This window comes from Scomber japonicus, chromosome 1 (genome assembly GCF_027409825.1).
Source record: "Scomber japonicus isolate fScoJap1 chromosome 1, fScoJap1.pri, whole genome shotgun sequence".
Classification (NCBI taxonomy): Eukaryota; Metazoa; Chordata; class Actinopteri; order Scombriformes; family Scombridae; genus Scomber; species Scomber japonicus.
In genome coordinates, this window is record NC_070578.1 from 2,584,552 (window position 1) to 2,609,051 (window position 24,500).

The 24,500-nt window shown below is 37.5% G+C and overlaps 1 protein-coding gene across 1 annotated transcript in view; it reads right to left on the reverse strand.

Annotated features, from left to right (window-relative positions):
• Positions 1-2,256: 2,256 nt before the first annotated feature.
• Positions 2,257-24,500, reverse strand: part of cemip (cell migration inducing hyaluronidase 1) — a 117,275-nt gene continuing 95,031 nt past the window's right edge. Inside the window, exons 20-28 of the mRNA XM_053321159.1 lie at positions 19,191-19,371; positions 16,824-17,039; positions 15,613-15,824; positions 9,344-9,529; positions 7,437-7,641; positions 6,900-6,986; positions 4,994-5,151; positions 4,572-4,672; positions 2,257-2,466 (exon numbers count right to left, since the gene is read on the reverse strand). Of these exons, the coding sequence (XP_053177134.1) occupies positions 2,339-2,466; positions 4,572-4,672; positions 4,994-5,151; positions 6,900-6,986; positions 7,437-7,641; positions 9,344-9,529; positions 15,613-15,824; positions 16,824-17,039; positions 19,191-19,371 (1,474 nt within the window). The 3' untranslated portion in view covers positions 2,257-2,338. The remainder of the gene's footprint in view (positions 2,467-4,571; positions 4,673-4,993; positions 5,152-6,899; positions 6,987-7,436; positions 7,642-9,343; positions 9,530-15,612; positions 15,825-16,823; positions 17,040-19,190; positions 19,372-24,500) is intronic.

The window sequence follows — 24,500 nt, forward strand, 5'->3', positions numbered from 1 at the left end:
ACCTGTGGCTTTAACCTCGCACCTCATAAAGACCATGGAGAGGATTTTGCTGAACCATCTGCAAACCCTGGTGAGTCCAAAGCTCCACCCTCTTCAGTTTGCATATCAACCATGCATCGGAGTTGAAGATGCTGTAATCTACCTCCTGCACAGGTCCCTCTCACACCTGGAGAGCAGTGGAAATTTTGTGAGTGTCTTGTTTTTTGATTTTTCATCAGCATTTAACACAATACAACCAGCACTGGTCAGGGGAAAGCTGGAAGAGGTGCGAGTTGACTGTCACCTGGTGGCTTGGATCATTAACTACCTCACCAATAGACCACAGTACGTGAGGCTGCAAGACTGTGTGTCTGACACACACTGATACGGCCATTGTTGGGTGCATATCTGAAGGAAACGAACAGGAGTACCGGCAGGTCATCAAGGACTTTGTTAACTGGTGTCAAGTAAACCATCTTCACTTGAACGCCAGCAAAACACAGGAGATGATCATAGACTTCCAGAGAAAGGCGCCTCCAACAACACAGGTGAACATCCTAGGCATGGACATTGAGACAGTATCATCCTACAAATATCTGGGGGCGGGGGGGCTCGGAAAGTGACAGGAAAAAAATAAACAAACTGATCAAAAGAGCCAGTTCTGTCCTGTCCGGCCCCCTTGAGTCTGTTGAGCGGGTGGGTGAGAGGAGAATGCTGCACAAACTGACTGCCATAATGGGCAACCTCTCTCACCCTCTGCATGGGACGGTGAGCGGCCTGAACAGGCTGAAACACCCCCAGTGTAAAACAGAGCGTTTTCGAAGGTCTTTTATCCCCATGTCAGTTAGACTTTTTAACAGTTCTATTTAGTTTGTAATGTCTGTCGCACTTTTTTAAAATCCCTGTGCACTTTAAATTGTTTCTTTATTTATAGCTGTCTACCAGCAAGCACTTTTTAATCTGTTATTTTGCCCAGCAGATAGGGAGCACAGTAGCATCTTCTTCTTTTGCCGCCTTCTTCTTTTAAAGTATTTCTACGAATTGTGTATTTTATTCTTTGTATAATTTGTCCTGTTTTTCCTTCTTGTCAAAGCTGCTGTCATGAACAAATTTCCCCTCGGGCATAAATAAAATGAGTCTATCTTTACGTTGGCATGGATGTTAACCAATACATCCACCAGGGGGCAGCACAGAGTCAAAAGTTTATGACAACAACAAACTCAAAAACAAACATGGCGACAGTGGAGGAGATATTGATAATGTTCCTCTTGCATAAAAGACAAAAACAATATGTTTAAAGTTTCTAACCAACTCGCACAACCTTTCCTCAAAAAGTTCCTCCATTGTTATTTCTTCTTCGTGTCTCACTAGAGTTACGTATCAAGTAGTGACAGCAACACTGCCCCCTCCATGGTTTCTGGTGGTACTGCTCCGTTTGGTCCGTATCTGTAAGCTTTATGGACATGTGCGAAAATGAAACGAAATGAACGCAGAGCACGGACAGAAGGCTCCGTCCATATCCATATCCGTGTTTAACGTTGAGCATAAATGGGCCTTAAAAGTGACACCAGAGAGCGTCTACATTTAGATTTAGCTTCATGACTCAAGGAGGTTAGCATCCTGACAGTGAAGTCTGTTAGAGAACACAGTACTATGATGTATTTGAAGGTTGAACTATCATATCAGTCTCTAGACTAAAGCTAAAAAAGGTGTGTTTGTCTTTGTCAGATCAGACCTGCTAGCTCATTTAGCAAATAGGCCAATGTTGATGTTAAGATGAAACTGTATTACGGTCAATGTTTGCTGGTGTATAAAACAGATGTTTTTACAGCATGGCAATAATGGTAAGCTAACCGAATCCAATGGTTACATAACAGACAAGCTAACAAGCTATAAACACAACAATGAGCAAACATGTCTGTGGAGACCATGTTTCTGCAAACACTGCTGGCTGTTGTGAGCCACTGTTGCCAAGGAACCTCCAATATGGCCGCCAGAGGGTGCGTTCTCACTTTAAAGCCCTCTACTAATGTTGGGGGTCTTACACACTTACAGTTCAACGTGGGCAGTGCTGGCTCTGGGTGTTTGGGGGTCTTCCCTTATCAACACATTGAATCACATCATTCTTTCTCTGTGTCGAGCCTCGAAATAAAAACACCACTAGTTCCTGGACCAATGGCTTGGAGCAACCGACTGTCACTCTGCAGTGCTGGCTGTGTGTGTGTGTGTGTGTGTGTATATTTGCGTGTGTGCTTGTGTGTGTGTGTGTGTGTGCTTGTGCATTCTTGTGGGGGGGTATGAGTGCCAGTATATGGGGACTACATAGTCTCTTGGTTGTCTGCCCCACTCTGTCTGCCACTCATAGCTTCATCTTGTGGACCACAGGGACAGGCAGGACCTGATGGATCTTGGCTCGGTCAGTGTCTGCCTCCAGATGGACCCAGTCAGGTTTAAAGGAGCCCTTGAAGCCCACAAATGCCAGCTTATCTGAAGCAAAATGACAAATGTTGTTTATATGAATGACTTAAGTGACTAATGAAGAGTTGTACTGTCACATTTTGACAAGGTTCTTTATGACCTGTCAGACCTGTTGCACTTTCACTTACAGGTTTCGTTCAAAGAAACAAACAAAAAAACCCCTCAACACCCAAACAGAAATCTCAGATGCATTTTAAAACTGATTCCTGATATAACTCTGTCAAAACATTTCTATGTCTCAATAAAGGAATTTCATAAAGAGAGAACTACTCATTTGTTTAGTTATATATAAATCTATCTTACATGATAATTCAGAGAGAGGCATTTCATAGACTAAATGTGTATTTAGTTGTTCTTGATAAATCTGTCAACACAGTAAAAGATAGTTATAGTGTTGGGTTGTAATTAGTTCCATGTAACATCATTATGTAATTTAATGAGAAAATAAATATAAGTGTAATCTATTACAGTTACTGAGAAAAAATGTATCATTAAATGACAGTTACTGATGAAAAAGGGAGGTTACATCTGAAGTCACACCTTTAAGATTTTGCTCATTTTTTAATATTCAACTTGTTACTGAATACATATATTGCTGTTTTTAATTCTTTGAAATCCATATATTTTTATATTTAGTACATTTTTATTTTTAATTTATATATACTCTCTCAATACATTTTCAAATGAGAGATAAATGTTGCTTTATAAGAAATGATCTCTCTTATAAATCATGTCAGTATCCATGAAGAACAGTAAATGAGAGCATTTACCTTAACAGCTGGAAACATTGGTTAGAACATTAGAAAAGTCATCAAATGTAATTAGTTACATTACTTTGATTAAGTCATTGAAATAGTTACATTACTTATTATATTTTAAATAGAGTAACAGAGTAACTAGTAATCTGTAACCTATTTCATTTCAAGTAACGTTCACAACCCTATTTAGTTAGTTAGTTAGTTGCTTTACTGCCCACACTGTGAAAAAGTATCTTTGGCTTTACCACATACTGTTAAAAACAATGCAGGACAATAATGAGGCATTATATTATTATATAAAAGCATAATTGGGGATGCAATATCAACAAACAACAAGATTTCAAAGACAGAACAGATTTTAGTGAAATTCAAAGAATACTTTTCTTTCCGCATCATGTTGCATTTGGTAAGAAGGAGCAGCTTTCCACATGTTTGGTGGCTTTTGCTTGCCTATAGCTCCTCCCTGAGGAGAAAAGCTCAAAATACAAGTACAAAGAGTGATAAGGAGTACTTAATCTATTGTTTCCCTATAATGCCAGCTACTGCATATTTACCAGATAGATTCAGATTTCCAGAACATCATATTCTATCCACCAAACCATTTCCACAGTTTGTCTACCAACATCATCGTCATGGAACATCTTAATTATGTATATATATATATATATATATATATATAAAGAGGCATTTACAGTAGTAGTAACACTACTGCCATTTAAAATGAGTATTTCTGGATAAGATAGGTTCATTGTTTTTGAACTTAATTTGTATTCATGAAGAAATAATACTATTTTACTAGTCAGCCAGCATGTCCATGTTGGCCCACATGGGTTAAATGCAGGCTAGGTGGGTTCTGAGTGGGTATGGGCTTGAACTGGGCACATTTTGCAGGTCCCACATGGTTTCAGTAACATGGGCCACACATATGAAGCCCACATGGGCTGACTGTATGAACCCCATGAGGGATGTAGGTGGGCTAAGCAAGGCAAATTGTATGGGCCCCATATGAATAAACATGGGCTGGCTAAATGGGCCCCATTTAAGGTCTATTCTGATTCCACTTTGACCCCATATGGGAAAACATCTTGGGCCTACATAGGTCTTGTGTAACTCACATAGTTGGACCCCACCTGAAACCCAGTCAGAACCCACTTGAAGCCCATATTTACAGCCCAAATTAAACCCTTATGGGGCCCACATGGACATGCTGGCTGGGTATTATTTTGGGTCACCAACTGTTGAAACAACAGCGTCATCTGCTGCAGCTTTGTTGAAAGTGTTGGATGTTCAATGCATTTTAGATATACTGACACATTCATCACAATACACCTACAGATATACTGTAGTTACAGTTACCTTTCAGTTTGATGCCTTTGTCTGCTCCAAGTCTCTCCAGGGCTTTAGTCCAGGCTCCTCGAGTCACCAGACGGCCTTTAGACGTCACGAGAACAACAGAACTAGAGAAGGAGTGAACGACGGTCATTGTAGTGTTCATGTTTAGCTATCAGAAGCTGCATGTGTCTTTTAGGCTTCAGCATGTGTGTGATACTGAAGTCTCAGATCCTAGTTAACCTATTTAGCCTTGTGGTAATGTAATTTAATGTCTGTGGATGTTTCAGCATCCCCTAAAGCATGATAGCTGTTCAATTAACATTAAACAAGGTCCACTTACTCATTTTCAATCAAATCTTTCTCAGTTTTGATATATTCCTGCATGAGTAAAATAGCATTAAACCCAGCAGAGTGATAGTAAAGTGGGACAGTAGTCCACTTCTTACCCGTCTCTCAGTCCACTGATGTATTTGTCCAGCTGAGTAGGAATGCCTTGTAGGATTGAGTTCCTGAAGCCTTTGCTCTCCACCACTTTCCCATCATGCCCGTCGATTACAGTCAGCTGAACCCCATCATCTGGTTGGTACAGCTTCCTGCCATTCACCTGCCAATCACAACAGAGCCAGCCAATCACACTGCTGTTCTAGGAGTGACCATAAAGCACACTCCAATAATGTCACAAACTCATGTGCATAGATAAAAGTTTAGATAGGTTACACTAGCTTGTTAAAATAAACAGCAAATGAAGCTGTAGTTTAAAGTAAAGAACAGTAATATTTAACAAGTCTAAGAAGAGCTGTTTAAGAGAAATAGTTTGAACATTTTGACAAACATGCTTATTCTCTGTGTTTGAGAGTAAGATAAGAAGGATCTCAGTCTCATCTCTGTGTTAATACAGAGCTGAGCTGTGTCCAAAATCAATGAATCAATCAAATGTATTTATACAGCAGCTTTCATACAGGCTAGTGTAGTTCAAAGTGCTTTACAAGCTGATAATAAGACAGAACAAGTGACAAAGGAATAAAAACAAAGAACAAATTAAAAGACAAAAATTGAGAACAATGCACGCAAGAAAAAAAAAGGATCATAAAAAATGTTTAAATAAAATAAGTTAATAAATAAAATAATTAAATAAATAAGTAAAATGAGACAGAAAAGACAAAGGGTTTATTAAAAATGAGAGTAAGCACTAGGATAGAATAGATTAAAAAGTCAAAATTAAAGATTAAGTTTAATAAAAACTAGTATTACTAGATACTCAATAGTTGACTAAATAATGAGCAAGACATTTCTGATCATCTTTTCTATTGATCATCATCACCAGTATCAGCTGTAAAGTCATTTTTGCATTTATAAAATAAGGCATATTACATCGTGGGGTTATTAGCATGAATAACAAATGCCCTGGACAATGTTTTCATCCAATTATGGAGTTTTTTGGATGTTGGTATATAATGGGTGAATTCATACACTCTTGGACAGTCAAATAAAATGGCACAGTATAGATGTAGAGCACTGTGCAGTGAATAGGGAGAACATTTGGACACTGGTGCAAGGATGTGGTTAGACTAGCTTAATATAATGACTAGAAACATATGGATTAGAGTATGTCCATGTACACAGTTCTATAGATGAAATGTCATGACTATATCTCATTGGTTTAGCCTGAACACAAACTGAAATGTAAGAACAGCACAGTGACTGGATACAGCTTACTGCAGTCATGACATCACAGTGAGGTTGGCATGTTTGGTACTGAAAGTAATGAGTTGATGTTTGTCCAGAAACAGTTCCAGCACAAACAGCTCTGTACAACACACACTCATCTCACTTTGCAAAGAAGAGTGTACTTTCTAAGGTGTTGAACCATTCCTTTAAGAAAAGATTTGAAAACTATTCACGTAAATGTGTGTCTAGTCTATGGAGGTTCTTCTCACATTGAGCCCTGACTGAGGCAGCAGCTGATCTCAGTAGCTGGGAGCTAAACCAGCAACGGCCTTAAACATGACTTATGATATATTACCATCAACCCTACAGTAGAACCTAGAGGGAGATGACATAGAGGTAATGTTCTCTTCCTTACACGAGTTCATGATAACTGGAACTACTTGTAACTGCTTGTCTGGTTTGTTTGATTGATTGATATGGACAGTTAGCAGTATGCAGGATAGGTAACCAACCAGACACTTACATGTAATGGGTGTAATAATGAAACCATTATTGTGTTCCCTAAATGAAGATGGAATACTTCTTATAGTATATATTATAGACATTCTATTATAAATGTAATGGTGTAAGTGTGAGCTGTGTAGTAACTGTCATCCTGTGTTGACTGTATGAAACAAAGGTTACCTCAGTGAAAGCAAAGTCCTCCTTGATGTGGAAGAATCGAGTGTTGTAGGACTCTAGTTTGACCTCGAGGAAATGTTCTGCTGAGTGCTGAGACAGAAAACACAACATTTGACATTTCACTGGAAACTCTTTAAAACCTGAAATTCTTACTAAAATGACAGAGCAAAACAACTGAGTTGAAGTAAACAAGGTTGCAAATGTCACTTTGATATAATGTGAAAATATTTCTAATGGTTGCTGTAAGGGAGACAGGAAACCATTTCCAAAATAAAACAAGATGCGTCATTCACATTATTCACATAATGACAATTATGTATTGTATGGAATGTATTACTAGAAATAGAAATATATGCATAAAATGTGTGAGTGACATCATTTATACAGTATGTAATAATAAAAGTGTGCTGATAAAGAAAAAAAACAACAACCTAATATCACATATGTTATGGCCTGAACAGTGTCAGTTGGGTAAAAACAAGCTCTTTATAAAATAAAGTCTGCATTACATTAGAAATAAATGGAGTTGATGTTTCTCACCAGCCTGGCGTTGGAAATCTTTCTGGGCATGGGAACATCTACAACAGGAAGCTCAGAGTGTCTGGGATAGGCCTGGGCCATGCAGTTGCTGGGTGGGCTGCCTTTAGGGATGATGGCTGTGATCTTTACTCTCTCACATCCCTTGATGGAGCAGAAGGCAAACTGCTCTCTGTCGTTGTGAGCCTTCACCTTCAGGAACAGCAGGCTGCAGCAAAACAACAGTACAGGTTTAAACAAGGTTGAACTTCTGTGTGTGTGCTCAGCTTTAAACCCTCTTATCATATCTATCCACATCTATTTCTCTCTATTCCTCTGCTCCTGATGCCATACACCCCTTCATCATCTCTGCTTTGCTCTTTACATTTTAACCACTACAATGGTTTTTTTTAAAAAAGCATTTACAACAGATAACAGAATTTAGTTTCCTTATTATTATTTTTTAGATATTACAAATGTTTTTTTATCCTGCACTTTACAATCAGCTGTATTGACTACTTATTTTACCCTTACATCTCCTTTTTATTGTCTGTTGTTTGTTACTTTATTATTTGTATGCTTATATTGAGCTGCAGGAAACCTGTATTTCCTATCAAAATATATTTATATATTTTAGGTGCATAAAGCAACACGTGACTGAATCCAATATGAAAACATTTTGGGGCAAATGATTGAACAATTTGTTGCTGTGTGGACATAAATTAAGGTGAAAACCACAAAAAGAAAATGTTTAATACAACCTAATTATCCTTTAATTTGGGGGCAGCTGTTGACAACAAAACACTGACATATTGCAATATTCCTATTTACCTATCCAGCAGACACAAAGCATCATTAGTATTTATTTGGGGTCATGTTTCTGTCTGCCTGATGAATGTAAGTCCAACATCCACCTGCTTTTAGCTCTGATTTAGTTTAATGAGAAAAGTCTCTGTGTGTTTCTTCACCAGCTGTGTCTTTCTGCTGTGTGGTGCTGAGCAGGTACTGTAGAGTGACTTTAGCTTTTTCAATAGAAACAGCTGCATGCTGCTGATGATGATGATGATCAGAGCTGAGTTGAAGGCTGAAGTTTTGTGCTGTAAAACCAAAACAGTCTCTGCACAGCTGAGCAGCAGAACTACAATGTTGTTAATAATGTTGTTCTCTGTGAGTATGTCACCATCACCATTACACACTTATTTGATCCATTGTTAATATATGTATATTGATTCATGCAGCTTTAATCAGAAAACATCAGAATGGACAGTGTGTCTGTTAGCTACATTAACACAGAGCATAATAGAAAAATCAACACAGGAAAACTATAGTAATCAAGTTCTGTGTGTGTGTGTGTGTGTTTTTCTATCCTGGTGGGGACCGCAACCTGACATATCACTCAACCTGTGGGGACCAATAGGGTTGGTTTTCCTGACTTTGTGTGCACCCCAGAGTTCACACACGGTACTGCAGTGTACGAATTTCCCCGGTGGGGACCTTTTCCTGACAAAGTGTGTAAGTGTGTATATTAGCATTAGATTTGTATTAGCTTAGCGATTAGCTAACCCTAACCCCCTCGCTAACTGGATTATTAGATGCAGTGTTAATGGTTAGGGTTTCAATCCAACATTTCATCAAATACTGAATATGAATTGTACTACAGTATGGCTAACAGTGATGTCAATTGTATGCTAATAGACGTTAGCATTACTGGTCCCAACGAGGGGGGGCAAAATTCAGGTTTCAAATTCATGTGAGAGTTATTGCTATTTCAAGACATTTTTTTGTTCAAACAGACTTATGATGACTATAGTAGTAAAAATTACGTCTCTAGACCCTTTAGAAAGGGTGGAACCCACGGGACATCACCCAGTCAGGAGTCCCCACGAGGTAATAAAAACGGGTGTGTGTGTGTGGGTGGGTGTGTGTCTGACCCAGTGTCTTCCTCCCAGTAGTAATAGCCTCTGGCCAGGTGGGAGTGGTTGATCTTGTCCCTCTGTGTAGTCTTCATGAAGACTCCAGTCTTGCGGGTCTGTTTGGTCAGGCGGTTGTGGATGTCAGAGAGGATGGTGAAGGTGGTGCCTTGTGGGTAGCAGAGGCCCACACTGATCCAGTCATTTCTGAAACATAAAAAAGCAGAGCAGTTTATACTCTGACTTCTGCCTTTGTCTAATAAAGTGAGTATCACATGAATAGAGAACAGATTAGTTACTGATCAAAGATAAATGACTAGGACTCTTCCAGCCTCTTCAATGTGATGACCTGCTGCTTTGTAAGCTCAAGTATTGTTTTTGGTTTTGGATTAATAAGTCAGACAAAACAAACTATATCAACTATTTTTTTTTCCATTTTCTAACATTTAATAACACATCATTTGTGCTATCATCTTGTCTCTCATGTTGATGATATTGGATCAAAAAAATGAAAAAAGAAATTCTGGTGTGAAATCCATATGCAGTGTATGCACGTGTTAATGAAGTGAATGAACAAATTGCTAAACTAAGTTTAAGGAAAATTCAATGCGAAATATACATAATATTCTTCTCAGTTATATTCTCACATAGCCGTAATTTTTTTCATGAGTGGAACTGAACTTGAAGTGAACTGAATTTAAAATGACTATAATATCCTGTAAACACATCCTCTGGCCATCCGTTATCTTCATATATAAATTATTCATTAGCAATCACTTACACTATGTCTCATTTATTCACTGCTCTGTGTGGCTGATTATCAGTCTGTTATATGCAGCCTGAAGGATACACTGTTCTCTGATACCACTTATTACTAATCAGATTATACATATATGTATATATATATATATATATTAAAGCAATGTAACCCATCAACTCCATTTATTCTGAGGGTCAGAGGTCAATATCAGACATCTTGTACATCTTTACTGAGTACTTTTTCAATACTTGAAATGTACACCAAATTAATTAAAAGTAGTGCAGTATTATGAGTGATGTAGTATGGAGTATTACAGTAAAAGAAGTGCAGTATTATGAGTGATGTAGTATGCAGTATTACAGTAAAAGTACTGCATTATTATGAGTGATGTAGTATGCAGTATTACAGTAAAAGTAGTGCAGTATTATGAGTGACGTAGTATGCAGTATTACAGTAAAAGTACTGCAGTATTATAGTGATGTAGTATGCAGTATTACAGTAAAAGTACTGCAGTATTATGAGTGGTGTAGTATGCAGTATTACAGTAAAAGTACTGCAGTATTATAGTGATGTAGTATGCAGTATTACAGTAAAAGTACTGCAGTATTATGAGTGGTGTAGTATGCAGTATTACAGTAAAAGTACTGCAGTATTATAGTGATGTAGTATGCAGTATTACAGTAAAAGTACTGCAGTATTATGAGTGATGTAGTATGCAGTATTACAGTAAAAGTACTGCAGTATTATAGTGATGTAGTATGCAGTATTACAGTAAAAGTACTGCAGTATTATGAGTGATGTAGTATGCAGTATTACAGTAAAAGTACTGCAATATTATGAGTGATGTAGTATGCAGTATTACAGTAAAAGTACTGCAGTATTATGAGTGATGTAGTATGCAGTATTACAGTAAACATACTGCAGTATTATGAGTGATGTAGTATGCAGTATTACTGTAAAAGTACTGCAGTAGGGAGAGTGGGGTAATTTGTGCCAAGGGGTAAGTAGTTCCACCCCGGTTATCTAGAAAACCATAGAAGAAGTTGCTCATGTGACCACATATTTTTGAAGAGGCATCCATTTCACTCATCTTGTGAAGAGGGGAGACACTTGGCTTGAGAGGTTGGCACATTTAAGTTCAAAAAACAATTTTTTGCCCTCCAAAGTAAAATTTCTATGATCAAGTTTTTTTTAATGCTGTGTTTGAACAATTGTAGACAACTTTGAAAACAGTTCATACATGTTTTAGTGCTTTAGTAAGCTACAGCATGAGTATATACAGTTAGCATGATACTAGCTCAAAACAGCTGGGGGATACATTTTTTTCAAAATGGTGGGTCTGGGGTAATTTGTGCCAAAGGCCTGGGTTAAGTTGTGCCACTGGGACAACTTAACCCAATTTATGATTATTTATGATATATTACTTAATTGTATTTTATTGTTATTGTATATTGTATTCTTACATTTGATCACTAAAACTATGTGATATTCTTAATTTTAGACCATCATGCCACACAAATACAAATACAAAAAGGAGACATTGAACCCTTCTATGCTCCGGAGGAGAATTTCACCTCTAGCAGCACAATACGAATGTTTTTATAAGTAAATTGTATTGAATTTGTTTTACTTTTATATAGCATTATCATTTGTGAGATTAAAATGATCTGTTTTACTTCAATTATCAATGGCACAATTTACCCCACTTTATTCTCTCTAATGGTACAACTTACCCCCTACCGGGGGCAAGTTGTGCCACAGGACACTTTTTTTTCTAAAGCTATATTTCTCAAACTGTTTGTTTAAGATCCAAAGTAATTGTTCCCAGGGATGCACAGCATCCTAAACTATATGTAGATATCTTAGTTGGAGGCATTACTGTTGTCCCCTTGTTTTAAGGGCACTTTAAGTAAAAATTGGCACTACTTACCCCACTCTCCCCCAGTTAGTTAGTTTACACTACTTTATATAGCCTACAGTTAGCTGGTTTACACTACTTTATATACAGTTAGCTAGTTTACACTACTTTATATACAGTTAGCTAGTTTCCACTACTTTATATACAGTTAGTTAGTTTACACTACTTTATATACAGTTAGCTAGTTTACACTACTTTATATACAGTTAGCTAGTTTACACTACTTTATATACAGTTAGTTAGTTTACACTACTTTATATACAGTTAGCTAGTTTACACTACTTTATATACAGTTAGCTAGTTTACACTACTTTATATACAGTTAGCTAGTTTACACTACTTTATATAAAGTTAGCTAGTTTACACTACTTTATATACAGTGAGCTAGTTTACACTACTTTATATACAGTTAGCTAGTTTACACTACTCTATATACAGTTATCTAGTTTAGTCCAGTGGTTCCCAACCTAGGGGTGGGGTCCCTCCAAAGGGTCAGCAGATAAATGTGAGGACTGGTGAGATGATTAATGGGAGAGGAAAGAAGAAAAAACTAAGTTCTGATACACAAATGTGTTTTCAGTTTTTGGACTTTTTCTCTAATCTTTGATTTTTGAATTTTACATGTGAGAAATTAGTGGGAAAAAATATCAGGCTGCAGCTGTTTTCTTCACTGGAATCTAAAATAAACAGATCAGATTTCAGCTCTCCTTGCAGCTACACCTGCTGTCATCTTCTGTAACCTGTAGATGGCGCCATTGGTGTATGCACCATCTGTGGGACTAAACTGCTGTGGCTCTCCACTGTCTATGTCAGGGTGGACTCAGGCTGTGGGGAATAGTTGACATGCCTGAAATGACACTGTGTTAAAACAGCTGACAGAGACGCTGTAAACATCATGAGAAGGGAGGAGCACAAAGTCTAAACAAAGTCAGGCTGTCCCGTTCCTGTGGGGAATCCTGCTTAATGTCAGGAGTGAGAGGAATGATGTGACAGCCTCTGTCAGCTTCATACACTCACCATGAATCATCCCACTGACCTCAGGATTTGCTCTGCCATTTAAACCAGGGATCAGCATTCAAAATACATATGAACCCTGACAGTTAACTTCCTGTGTCCCAAACTCATCTTTCACAACATGTTCATGTAATTCTCTACATCCCTTCTTTTTTATATTCTTTCTTATTCATCCACATCATGGAAGGTTTAGATATGATCAATATAATTCCATCAAAGAGCTCATCAGCCTTCAGCTCCACCTTTACATCATCATCATCTGTCTGTGAACACAACAAAAACAGCACTGGGAAGAGGTCAAAGGTCATTGAGCTAGAGTCAGTGGAAGACCAGAGAAAGTTCAATGAGGACATTCACACATCCCTGAACAGAGAGTATGATGATCCCTCAACCCCCATGTACATTACACTTATTTTTATCATGGGACCTGGTGTAAGTACGGAACCTCAGCACATGACACCTGAACTGGATAAAGACTCTGAAACACTAGAAAATTAATTTTTAAATTAAGATTTTTTTGTAAAAATAAAGTGAATAATAAATCTCTATCATCAACTTCATGATGACGTTTACATTAGACACTCTCCATTCCTGGAAGGCCAATGAATGTCTCCTCAATGTGCTTAAAGGAAAGTCAAAAGCTGTCAAACTGTACTGGACATTTCTGCAATGGACCTCTGAAAAATCATATAATAGACATTATGGTGATGAATGAACAAAAACCCAGCAGGCACACCACTTTCTTTTCAATGCTCTTCTACAGTTTACAAATCTAACACATGCTGCAGAGGAAAAAGGCCACCCGAATACTTAACCCTCCCTTTCACTGCTCCTCGCTTCCAGACATAAAGTCTTCCTCTTCCACCTCTCCTTTTCCTTTCTGAGTGTGTGCTTCAATGCTGCTCCAGTAACAGTGTGATGGAGGAGTTGGAGGTAAAATGGAGGTAAAATACAGGCTAAAATTCACTTCATGGATGGCTGACTGCAGCAGATGAAGCCCTCGGGCTGCTCGGCTCAGTCAGAGAAGCGGGCTTGTAAACAGGTCAAACGCTGCTGAGGGATTGGCTGGATGCTTTATGTGGGATCAAGGAGGTGAATTATGCTGCCTGGGATGATTTGAAAGTCTGTTCAGACTGACGGAAAAATGAAAATTCTCCTTTAAATAGACTGCCTCTCCTACTAATTTTGACATAACATCTGGCAGCTATAATACAGCTCACATCCACCTGACTCCATTAGCACATTCATTAATGTCAACAAAAGACACTCCACAGAGCACCAATAACCTTTTCTACTTCTACTACAGAGTTGATCAGGTGATTATTGGAGGAAGTAAAGGTGTGTAAGCATTAAAGAGAGAAGTCTGCACACTGCAGCTCCCAGTGCAGGTAGATGTAGGATATGACCAGTGTGATATTTCCAGCTCTACATTTTTCCTCAGACTAAAAATCAACTAGAACATCAGCATGTTAAATACACAAAAGGCCCAGGTCACCTGACAGTCACATGATGTGTCAATCCCACTTTATACAAACAAAGAATATATGTAAATACAAAATATGATAGTACCATGACCCATATGTGATAAACAAAAAATAATAGAAATATTTGAAAAATAAAGCTAGATATAGATGGGACCCACAATAGAGCATCAGGTCATATAGCTGTCATAATATCTATATCAGAGGTGTCATTTTCATTCAAGGGCCACATACAGTCCAATTTGATCTCATGTGGGCGGGATCATTAAAAAGATGGAAGGAAGGAGGAAAAGAAGACAGGAAGGAAAAGAAGACAGGAAGGAAGGAAGGAAGGAAAAGAAGACAGGAAAGAAGGAAGGATGGAAGGAACAAAGGAAGGAAAGAAGGAAGGACAGAAGGAAGGACAGATGGAAGGAAGGAAGAAAGGGTGGGAGGAAGAAAGGAAGGAAGGAAAAGAAGACAAGAAGGTAAGATGGAAGGAATGAAGGGAGGAAAAAAGGAAAAAAGAAAGAAAGAAAGGGAGGAAGGACAGAAGGAAGGAAGGAAGGAAGGAAAAAAAGACAGGAAGGAAAGTGGGCCGGTTTGGACCCCGAGGTGGGCGGTTCTAGCCCACGGGCCGCATGTTTGACACCCCTGATCTATATAGCTGGATTTAAAAAAAAGAGGTTCCTCTATATCCTAAAAAAAGATATCCCTCATTTAAATGTTACAGAATCTTATACATAAAAAATAGATCATCACATATAAGAAACTAAGCTGCCAACATGATACTGAATAATAGTCTCATCTTGTTCTGTTCATAACTGTCATATATAATATTTGATATATGTTGTCTTGGGTACCTGTGTGTGTTATCCAGTTTAGTATTATTTGAAGAAGTTTAGTCTCATCTATTGTTGTGAAGTCATGTCACGTGTTTGTTTTATAATCTGCCCAGTTGACGAAAATTATGAATTTGGCCAAATCTGATGTTAATTAACATCTGTACCTGCCCAAACAAACCCAATTAGACTGTGTCTGCTGTTAATATGCAGGTAGGGTTGTGGTGTGGGTATGTGCTGTATGTGCTGTTGCGGGTGCAGCTCGTGTGTGTGTGAGTGTGTGTGTGTTGACTGACTTGCTGAAGTTGATGAGCCAGATGGTGACCTCAGCAGGAGCCACCTGGTCCCAGTGGATGGTGTAGCCTTTAGCTAGTGTGATCACTGGCTGGAACTGCTGGTAGTGCTTCCTCTTCCCCAGAGCGCCCTCTAGTGTGAGGGGCCGATCAGGGTACTCGTCCTTCACCATGTACATGTTCTGGTTGGCAGGGTAACGTGTCTGGACGTAGATCTGGAGGAAACACAGAGTTGTAAACCTGATTCCAGTATTTACAAAGTTTTTTTTTGGGACATACCATCATCAGAATATATTTCTTCTAATATTATTTGAGTGTGCTAGACATCTAAAGTTTAACATGTTGCAATAGTTTTTTCTTATTTTACTCATTTAGCTATTCAGAATTAAGACTCAAGATTTTCTTAAATTTGGCCATACATATATATATAAAATAACAGACCCTACATAAATACATTGTGTGTGTGTGTGTGTGTGTGTGTGTGTGTGTGTGTGTGTGTGTGTGTGTGTGTGTGTGTGTGTGTGTGTGTGTGTGTGTGTGTGTGTGTGTACACTGGGCGAGGGTGTGAACTTCATGAGTGGACGAGGATGGCATCACTAATTTTGTAGAACAACAAACGTCATGAATATGTACTGTAAAACATCTGCTTTATAAATGGCTCAAAACATTTGCTCTCCATTAAAAGCAGCATCTGTACAGTCCAAACACATAAGAGATGATGTAGTTATGTTGCAGTCTGTCACTGTGGACATTAGCACATGAGCAACATTGTAGATCTTTATGACTGCACTCTGTGTGTGTGTATATATGTGTTATCTCTTTATGTCTCAGTTGCTGCTTTTGTGGGAGAAACCAAATCAGAGCAACTCTATAAGGAACCCCAACTGTCTAACTCACACACACACACACACACACACACATCTATCTATCTATCTATCTATCTATCTATCTATCTATCTATCTATCTATCTATCTATCTATCTATCTATCTATCTATCTATCTATCTATCTATCTACTGTATCTGGGTGACTAATATGTGTCTACATAATCATGATTGATTATATATTATATATTAAAGAGATGCTGATATTAAAATGCATGAAATTAATCAATGACAAACATGGTTTAACAGAAAGTAGAAGCTGAGTTGTAAGAATGGATGTGTGTGTGTGTGTGTGTGTGTGTGTGTGTGTGTGTAGCCTGCTGACCACACCTGAGCATAGTTGCCGCTGCAGATAGCGGCCTTCCAGTCAGGTACATCGATGCAGTCAGGGTGGCGGAGCAGCCAGTTGTCCTCTTTGACCAGGAACGCTCCAGGATATTCGCTGACCGAGCCATCAATATCGTGGAAGATGGTCGTCTTGTCCCCGTCCATCTCCATCTTATTAAACCAGGGACCAGGCTCCCCAAAAAACACCCGAGATGTGATCTACAGGAGGTGATAGGAACACATTTATACATGATCATAGACAGTATTTTGTGCTCATAATCAAAATAAGGACAATTCCAAATGTTCCAGTCCAGTTATTCCTATCAGTGAAGTGAAGCATTTCCGTTTTGACCAGAAATCTAGATTCTACTGAACAAGTCAACTGGCTTCATCTGATACTGCAGTTTACAGTGAGCAGGGAACAAGGGTGTCAAACTTATGGCTCACGGGCCAGAACCGGCCCACCAAAGGGTTCATTCCAGCCAACTGGATAGGTTTACAAAGTATGAAAACGGCAGAAAAGAAATTCTGCTTCAACTTTTTTTTCCCACCCTGACCAGAATACAATAATCTGAAAAAACAATACATACATATATTTTTAATATTGTATAACATGCCTGTTGTGTTCATATTTAAAACATTCATAGACTGAAAAAAAATGCAAAATGTTGTCAAATCAGCAGCTTATGTGCAAAATAAAAACTAGATATAATATTGTTCATATTGTTCATCTGTTTTCTAAATAAACAGTTTATTATAGTAAAGTAGTATTATATATATAATTTTGTACATTAGTATGAGATCAAACTGGGCTCAAGTGGCCCTTGAATTAAAATGAGTTTGACAGCCTTGACTTAGAAGCAGAAATGTGTGTTTTGCTTTTTGTTCCTTGAGTTGAATGTTTAACTTTCAGTGTGCAGAGTTTATTTTTACATTCATCTGCTGAAGGAGGAACTATGAGCAGGATTCCTCACATCACTACTCATTTGAAGCCAGTTCAGTAACAACTTTTTGATGAGGGAGAAGTAATTGGAAGTAATTGAGCTTTTTTGTCGTAAAAAATATATGAGACACAAATTATTATTGAATGTTTTATATATCTTTTATATATCACAGAGTGAGGGGGTGGAGGTTTAAGGTCTGGTCAAATATAAGAAATAACACACTTCAGTATGTATGAGAACACATTTTTACACTGCAAGACATTTGTAAACAAACTATACACAAACTGGATTATACTTTCTAGTATGTGTGTGATGACTTTCTTCCATGTCTTTCATGTTTATTACTTTTCACAATAACGTTGCCTACCTCTCAATGAACATTTATGAAACTGAAATGAATGATCTGGTTTTAATCTCAAAACAACATCGAAGTTCCTCATTGTCACTGAATCAGTCCACATGTTTCATTTCAGAATAGAATAGAACAGAATAGTATAGTATAGAATAGAATAGAATAGAATAGTATAGTATAGAATAGAATAGAATAGAATAGTATAGAATAGAATAGAATAGAATAGAATAGAATAGAATAGAATAGAATAGAATAGTATAGTATAGAATAGAATAGAATAGAATAGTATAGTATAGAATAGAATAGAATAGAATAGTATAGTATAGAATAGAATAGAATAGAATAGTATAGTATAGAATAGAATAGAATAGAATAGTATAGTATAGAATAGAATAGAATAGAATAGTATAGAATAGAATAGAATAGTATAGTATAGAATAAAATAGTATAGAATAGAATAGAATAGAATAGAATAGTATAGTATAGAATAGAATAGAATAGTATAGTATAGAATAGAATAGAATAGTATAGTATAGAATAGAATAGAATAGAATAGAATAGAATAGTATAGAATAGAATAGAATAGAATAGTATAGTATAGAATAGAATAGTATAGTATAGAATAAAATAGTATAGAATAGAATAGAATAGAATAGAATAGTATAGTATAGAATAAAATAGTATAAAATAGTATAGAATAGAATAGAATAGAATAGAATAGAATAGAACAGAATAGTATAGTATAGAATAGAATAGTATAATATAGAATAGTATAGTATAGAATAGAATAGTATAGAATAGTATAGTATAGAATAAAATAGTATAGAATAGAATAGAACAGAATAGTATAGTATAGAATAAAATAGTATAGAATAGAATAGAACAGAATAGTATAGTATAGAATAGAATAGTATAGTATAGTATAGTATAGAATATAATAGTATAGACTTTATTGTCATTGCACAAGAAGTACAACAAAATGTGCTGTGCCTGAATATAAAAAATACAAAATAGACAAACACACACATGTACAAATCATCCCATAATGTATATATAAAAAAGGCCGTGACTCACAGGTACTTGGTCGAAAGTGATGTCAGTGACGTTATTGTTGGGGCAGCTCTGCCACGAGTTGTTGAGCCTGAAGCCGAAAGCACTGGTGTGTCGTCCATCCAGTGCAGTGTATTTACGAAATGTACAATTCTGCACGTTGATTGGCCCGTCGTAGATCTGCATGCCACGGATGGGGAAATCACTGCAGGGAAACAAAGCCAACACACACCCTTCAGTTATTTCCTCCACAGATGGAAGGCGGGTGGTGTTGATGGTGTTAGGGTGTAGTTCAGTTCCATCTCATACTATCATCATTTCTTCCCTGACCTGAACCATTTACCTGCTTAGATTAGTCCTGAGTCAGACAGTCAGTGTCTTGCATAAGGAAGCATTTCTCTCAGTCATGCTTCAATGACTCATTTTAATGTACTTTCATCCATGACTGAAGCACAGACTTTGTTTGAAGGACTAAAGAGTGTTCTCCACAGAGCCTCTGGTCTCTACATTTTCAGTCTAAAAAGAACATTCTCATCCAAAGCGCTCTGCTAGCACCATCCAACTTGGCAGGAGTTCACTGCTTATTTATTTACACATACTGTCTTTGGTTCACACACTATTCCATTCACAGTATTGTGACTAATATGTTACAAGAAGGAAGTAGCACACTGGAGTAAAACATAGAAAGTCTATTAAAGAAGAGTCAAATTCAGCTGGAGTTAAAGAGTGAAGAGTGAACTTTTGTTGACTTTGACAGTTGGACTAAAGTTGAAGAATGAGCATTTCCACTGCAGAGACAGTCTTTCATCACTCAGTTACTGTCTGTCTTTAATAGAGTGAGTAATGCAAATATTTTAGAATAAGTGCAGACAATGCCAAATTCCTTAGAAGTAGCTGTAAAAAGCTGATGCTGTATAGATGTATAGTGCCTCCTTGTCACAGAAAGTCAATATATATATATATATATATATATATATATATATATATATATATATATATAACTGAACCAAACGATCGATGATCTTCATTTCACATTAATTGAAAATGCATACATCTTTTTTTTTTTTGAATGAACGATGAATCAAATGATTCTGTATAATATCAAATATGTCATTCATAGCTTATTGTCTTGGTATTCAGGCCCACAAACGTTGATCTTATCAATGCAGGCACACACACACACACACACACACACACACACACACACACAAACCAGGGTTATTATGGTTCTACATTTTTATTAGTTTTTATTTTTATTTCGTTTTTCAGTTTGCTTTGTTTAGTTTTAGTTAAACAAGTGATTAAGTAGTTTTTATTTTGAGGAATTGACTAGTTTAAGATGAGTTTAGTTTTAGTTTTCCAGGTATAAGAAGTCAAACTCAACAGAATACAGTAAAAAGAAAACTAAATCTAAGCTGATTTTATCTGCAATTCAGTTTTAGTTTTAGTCTTAGTTTTAGTTAATTATAATAACCCTGACCCAGCCTCATATTATGTGTCTTTGATTACCAGAGGTGCACACATACACACACGGACGGACGGACGGACGGACGGACGGACGGACGGACGGACGGACGGACGGACAGACAGACAGACAGACAGACAGACAGACAGACAGACAGACAGACAGACAGACAGACACAGTGGAGAATTCAGAACACTGACAGCTTGTATTTGTAATGTTAATATGAGCAGTCAGTCTGGTAAATGACAGTACGTCACAGTCTTGTGTTTTTGGATGTGGGAAGAGAAGCATGTGCACAGTTGACTCCCTGCTATGGATGCTGATGAAAATCTTTTCAACCCAGTGGCCTTCATCAAATGTTCGGCACTGCACAGCATGGGGGGAACTTGTGCAATGCTGTGCCCGAGTATGTCTTGTTGCATCAAAGAATGTCAGGCTGAAGATAAAGCATCCAGACACTAGTTCTTTCTGTGGATTTCTCTTTTTCCGACACAATAGAGGAAAAACACTGCTGTTGAGACATTCCATCTATACTCTGCCAAGTGGGCCAAGGCACAGGAATGATTACTATGTCTGGTTCTCACACATACCAGTCTCTATTAAACTGGTACTCCACCCAAAGTCTATCTTTGGGGTATTAAAGCACTCACCCTCCTCTGGCTTGAAAAGTATCTTGCAAAAAGAACAACAAGAATTCAGTTAGAATTCATTTTTAAAGGCTGACATACAGAGAAGCTACTCAAACCACTTCTACACAATAATCTACCTCTTTTCTGTCCATCTCTAGAAGTATGATCCAAACAATCATAATATATAACAGTGCACTTAAATTCCATGTAAAGAAAGAATAAATATGTGTTCTGAGTTTGACATACCACAGAAAAGTGTTTGATTGATTAAAATTTGAATGATTAAAAAAATCGCCAAATATATGAAATTAGTCTTCAAAATTGTGTAAAAATCAGCCTCTTTCTCTGATACCAAACGCTGAATTCGCTGAAACCCCGCCCCCTACCAAGTGTCACCTGTCAATCAAAGTCACCATCTCTACCAGAAACATGGACGCTAGAGCCTCTCTATGGCGCTGATGGATGCTACGTCTGAGAGCTTTCTGCTGTTTCCAATGTGATATATTTGAGGAAAAAATGAGATGCTGCTGCTCTTCAGCTAAAAATAAAGTTGGGAAGAAGGCTATGACGCACATGAGTGATGATCTCTAACCATCTGGAGTCAGGCCAAAGAAAAGAACACCATAATAATAGGAGAAAGTTATAACTGACCGGTTTGATGTGTATCTGGTGTCATTTTCAGGTGATTTAATGAAGGTAAGCACAGTGAACGACTGTGTGTGATGGTACTGAACTCTGACTTCTCTAATCAGAGGCTGCCGATTTATCTACACATCAGTCCTACTGCCTTCTGATGCTGCAGAGATTTAATGAAGTGAAGGAGAAGCTTTTCATAAAGTATAAAGCATTCGTATGAATCACTCGGACTCATTTATAAAGTAGATCAATGCAAACTGATTTACTGATGTATAGTAACCATTATTTTTTAAGCAGATTTAAACACATCCAGTAAATGGAAAGAGGTTATTTTAAATAGTTTCTTTGCATTTGAAGCATTATATTGTTATTACTGCACATTTGCTCCAAGTAAGATGCATACAAAGTAATGTAAGTAGTGATGCATACTTCAGGTTCTGACATTACTATTTTCAGTGCAACATCTAAGACTAAACTTCCACCAAAATATCAACAACTCGCTTTACACTACTTCATTTAAACCAATTCTCATCACCAGATTATCACACAAACAGGAGAATAAAGAGAATTTCAAGGTTAGAAAAATTGCACAGCATTCACATCTGCAATCTGCTCCGTTCTAAGGTCCAAAAAAGATTCTGCACTAATAATATGCTGGCAAAAATACGGTCATAAAGTTCTGCAGCTGAGTGCAATTGTCCTTGTTTTGTGTCTGTTTGTGTGAGTGGAGCAGTTTCCTGTTTCAGGCTTTTCTCCACATTTCAGCTCACAGATCGATCCATAATGAAAACTGCAGAGAGCACAAAAGCCTCAAATTATGTGTCTTTAATTAACAGAGGTGCACACGCACACACACACACACACACACACACACACACACACACACACACACACACACACACACACACACACACAGACTTCCATGTATTTTACTTATCTAGTATATCACATCTATAACATAATCTACTGAAATATCAAATATCAGAATACAGTTATTAATGTGACTCAGGCAGGTCATGTTAGATTAATGTCACAGCTGGCCCAGATGTGTGTCACAGCTGGCTGCAGCATCACACAATAGTTGAAACAATAAGTGCATCTCCAAACTGAGAAAGACACATTTATGCATGTGGCACAGCGGCAGTAATCTCATTAACACCAAATCGTTCAGGATCTGACAATAATTAATGTTCTGTGTTCTGCTGCACATCTACACAGGTCAGCTGTTCCACTCACATTCAGGTTTATATGGTGGGCTTGTAATAATGGATGAATCCTCCATCAGAGCTGTCAGAATGACTGAATGTTTGAATATTACCTCATTTACATACATATATATGGAACAGGTGCACCATGACTGTATTTTCTTGGCAGTGTGGTTTGTGGTGCATTTCAACCTTTTTGCAGGTACTTTGTGAATTAGACGCCATCTTTTTGTCTCATTCCACAGATTTAGCAGCTGCTGAAGCCACAAAATCCCTGTGTGAACTAAAGTTAGGATCTGCTATATGCTGAAATACAGTCATTTAAATAATTAACAACAATACTTATATGTAATCTAGAAATAATGCATTTTTCACTTTTTAAAGCTGCCACAACAGATTTTTGTGAGACAGCAAGCAAAGAAAGAAGAAAATAAAACATCCAATTATCTTTTAAAGTCCATGTAAAGTAAGAATAAATATGTGTTCTGAGTTTGACATACCACAGAAAAGTGTGTTGTTAACCACCCTGCCAAATTTGAATGATTAAAAAAATCGCCAAATATATGAAATTAGGCTTCAAAGTTGTGTAAAACTCAGCCTCTTTCTCTGCTCCCAAACGCTGTGGGAGTGCCCGCTGAGTTCGCTGAAACCCCGCCCCCTACCAAGTGTCACCTGTCAATCTAAGACTACGTTTACACATTCCCGGATATTTTCATAAATGGACATTTCATCCTCTCTGTTTACAAAAAAAACTGCGTGCACACCAGTCCATTTTCAGAAAAGTTTCCGTTTACATTAACCCGTGTATATATGCCATCAAGAGCAGCTCAAACCCACGTTAGCCAATCAGAATCCCGCATAGCGACAACAACAACAAAGGGATTGCACCAGCATAAATGCGACTGCTACTCTGCATGCATCCATGATCACCATAGATTGTAAACATAGACTGTAGATTGTAAACAATGTTGCATTTAACCATAGACTGTATAAAAGAAATGTATTTATTTATTTATTTAACCCAGGAGCAGTTTCTGTCACACAATCTGCCATCGGCTCCCCAAATCTCCATTTTTCTCTGTGTACATGCAAACGTGCAAACAGAGTTTTCAAAAATCTCCACTCTGGCCGGAGTTTTTAAAAAGCATCGTTTTCAGGGGCAAATTCTCTGTTTGCATCGAGGATGCAAACAATGGTTAATGTCTCTGTTTTTAAAAATAACCGGGTACGTATAAACGGGGCCCCAGAAACCAGAAACATCTACCAGAAACATGGACGCTACGTCTGAGAGCTTTCTGCTGCTAAGTATATTTTTTGGGGCTTTTTGCCTTTAATGTACAGGTTAGTAGAGAGAGACAGGGAATGGGAGTCAATGACATGCAGGATAGGACCGCTCGGC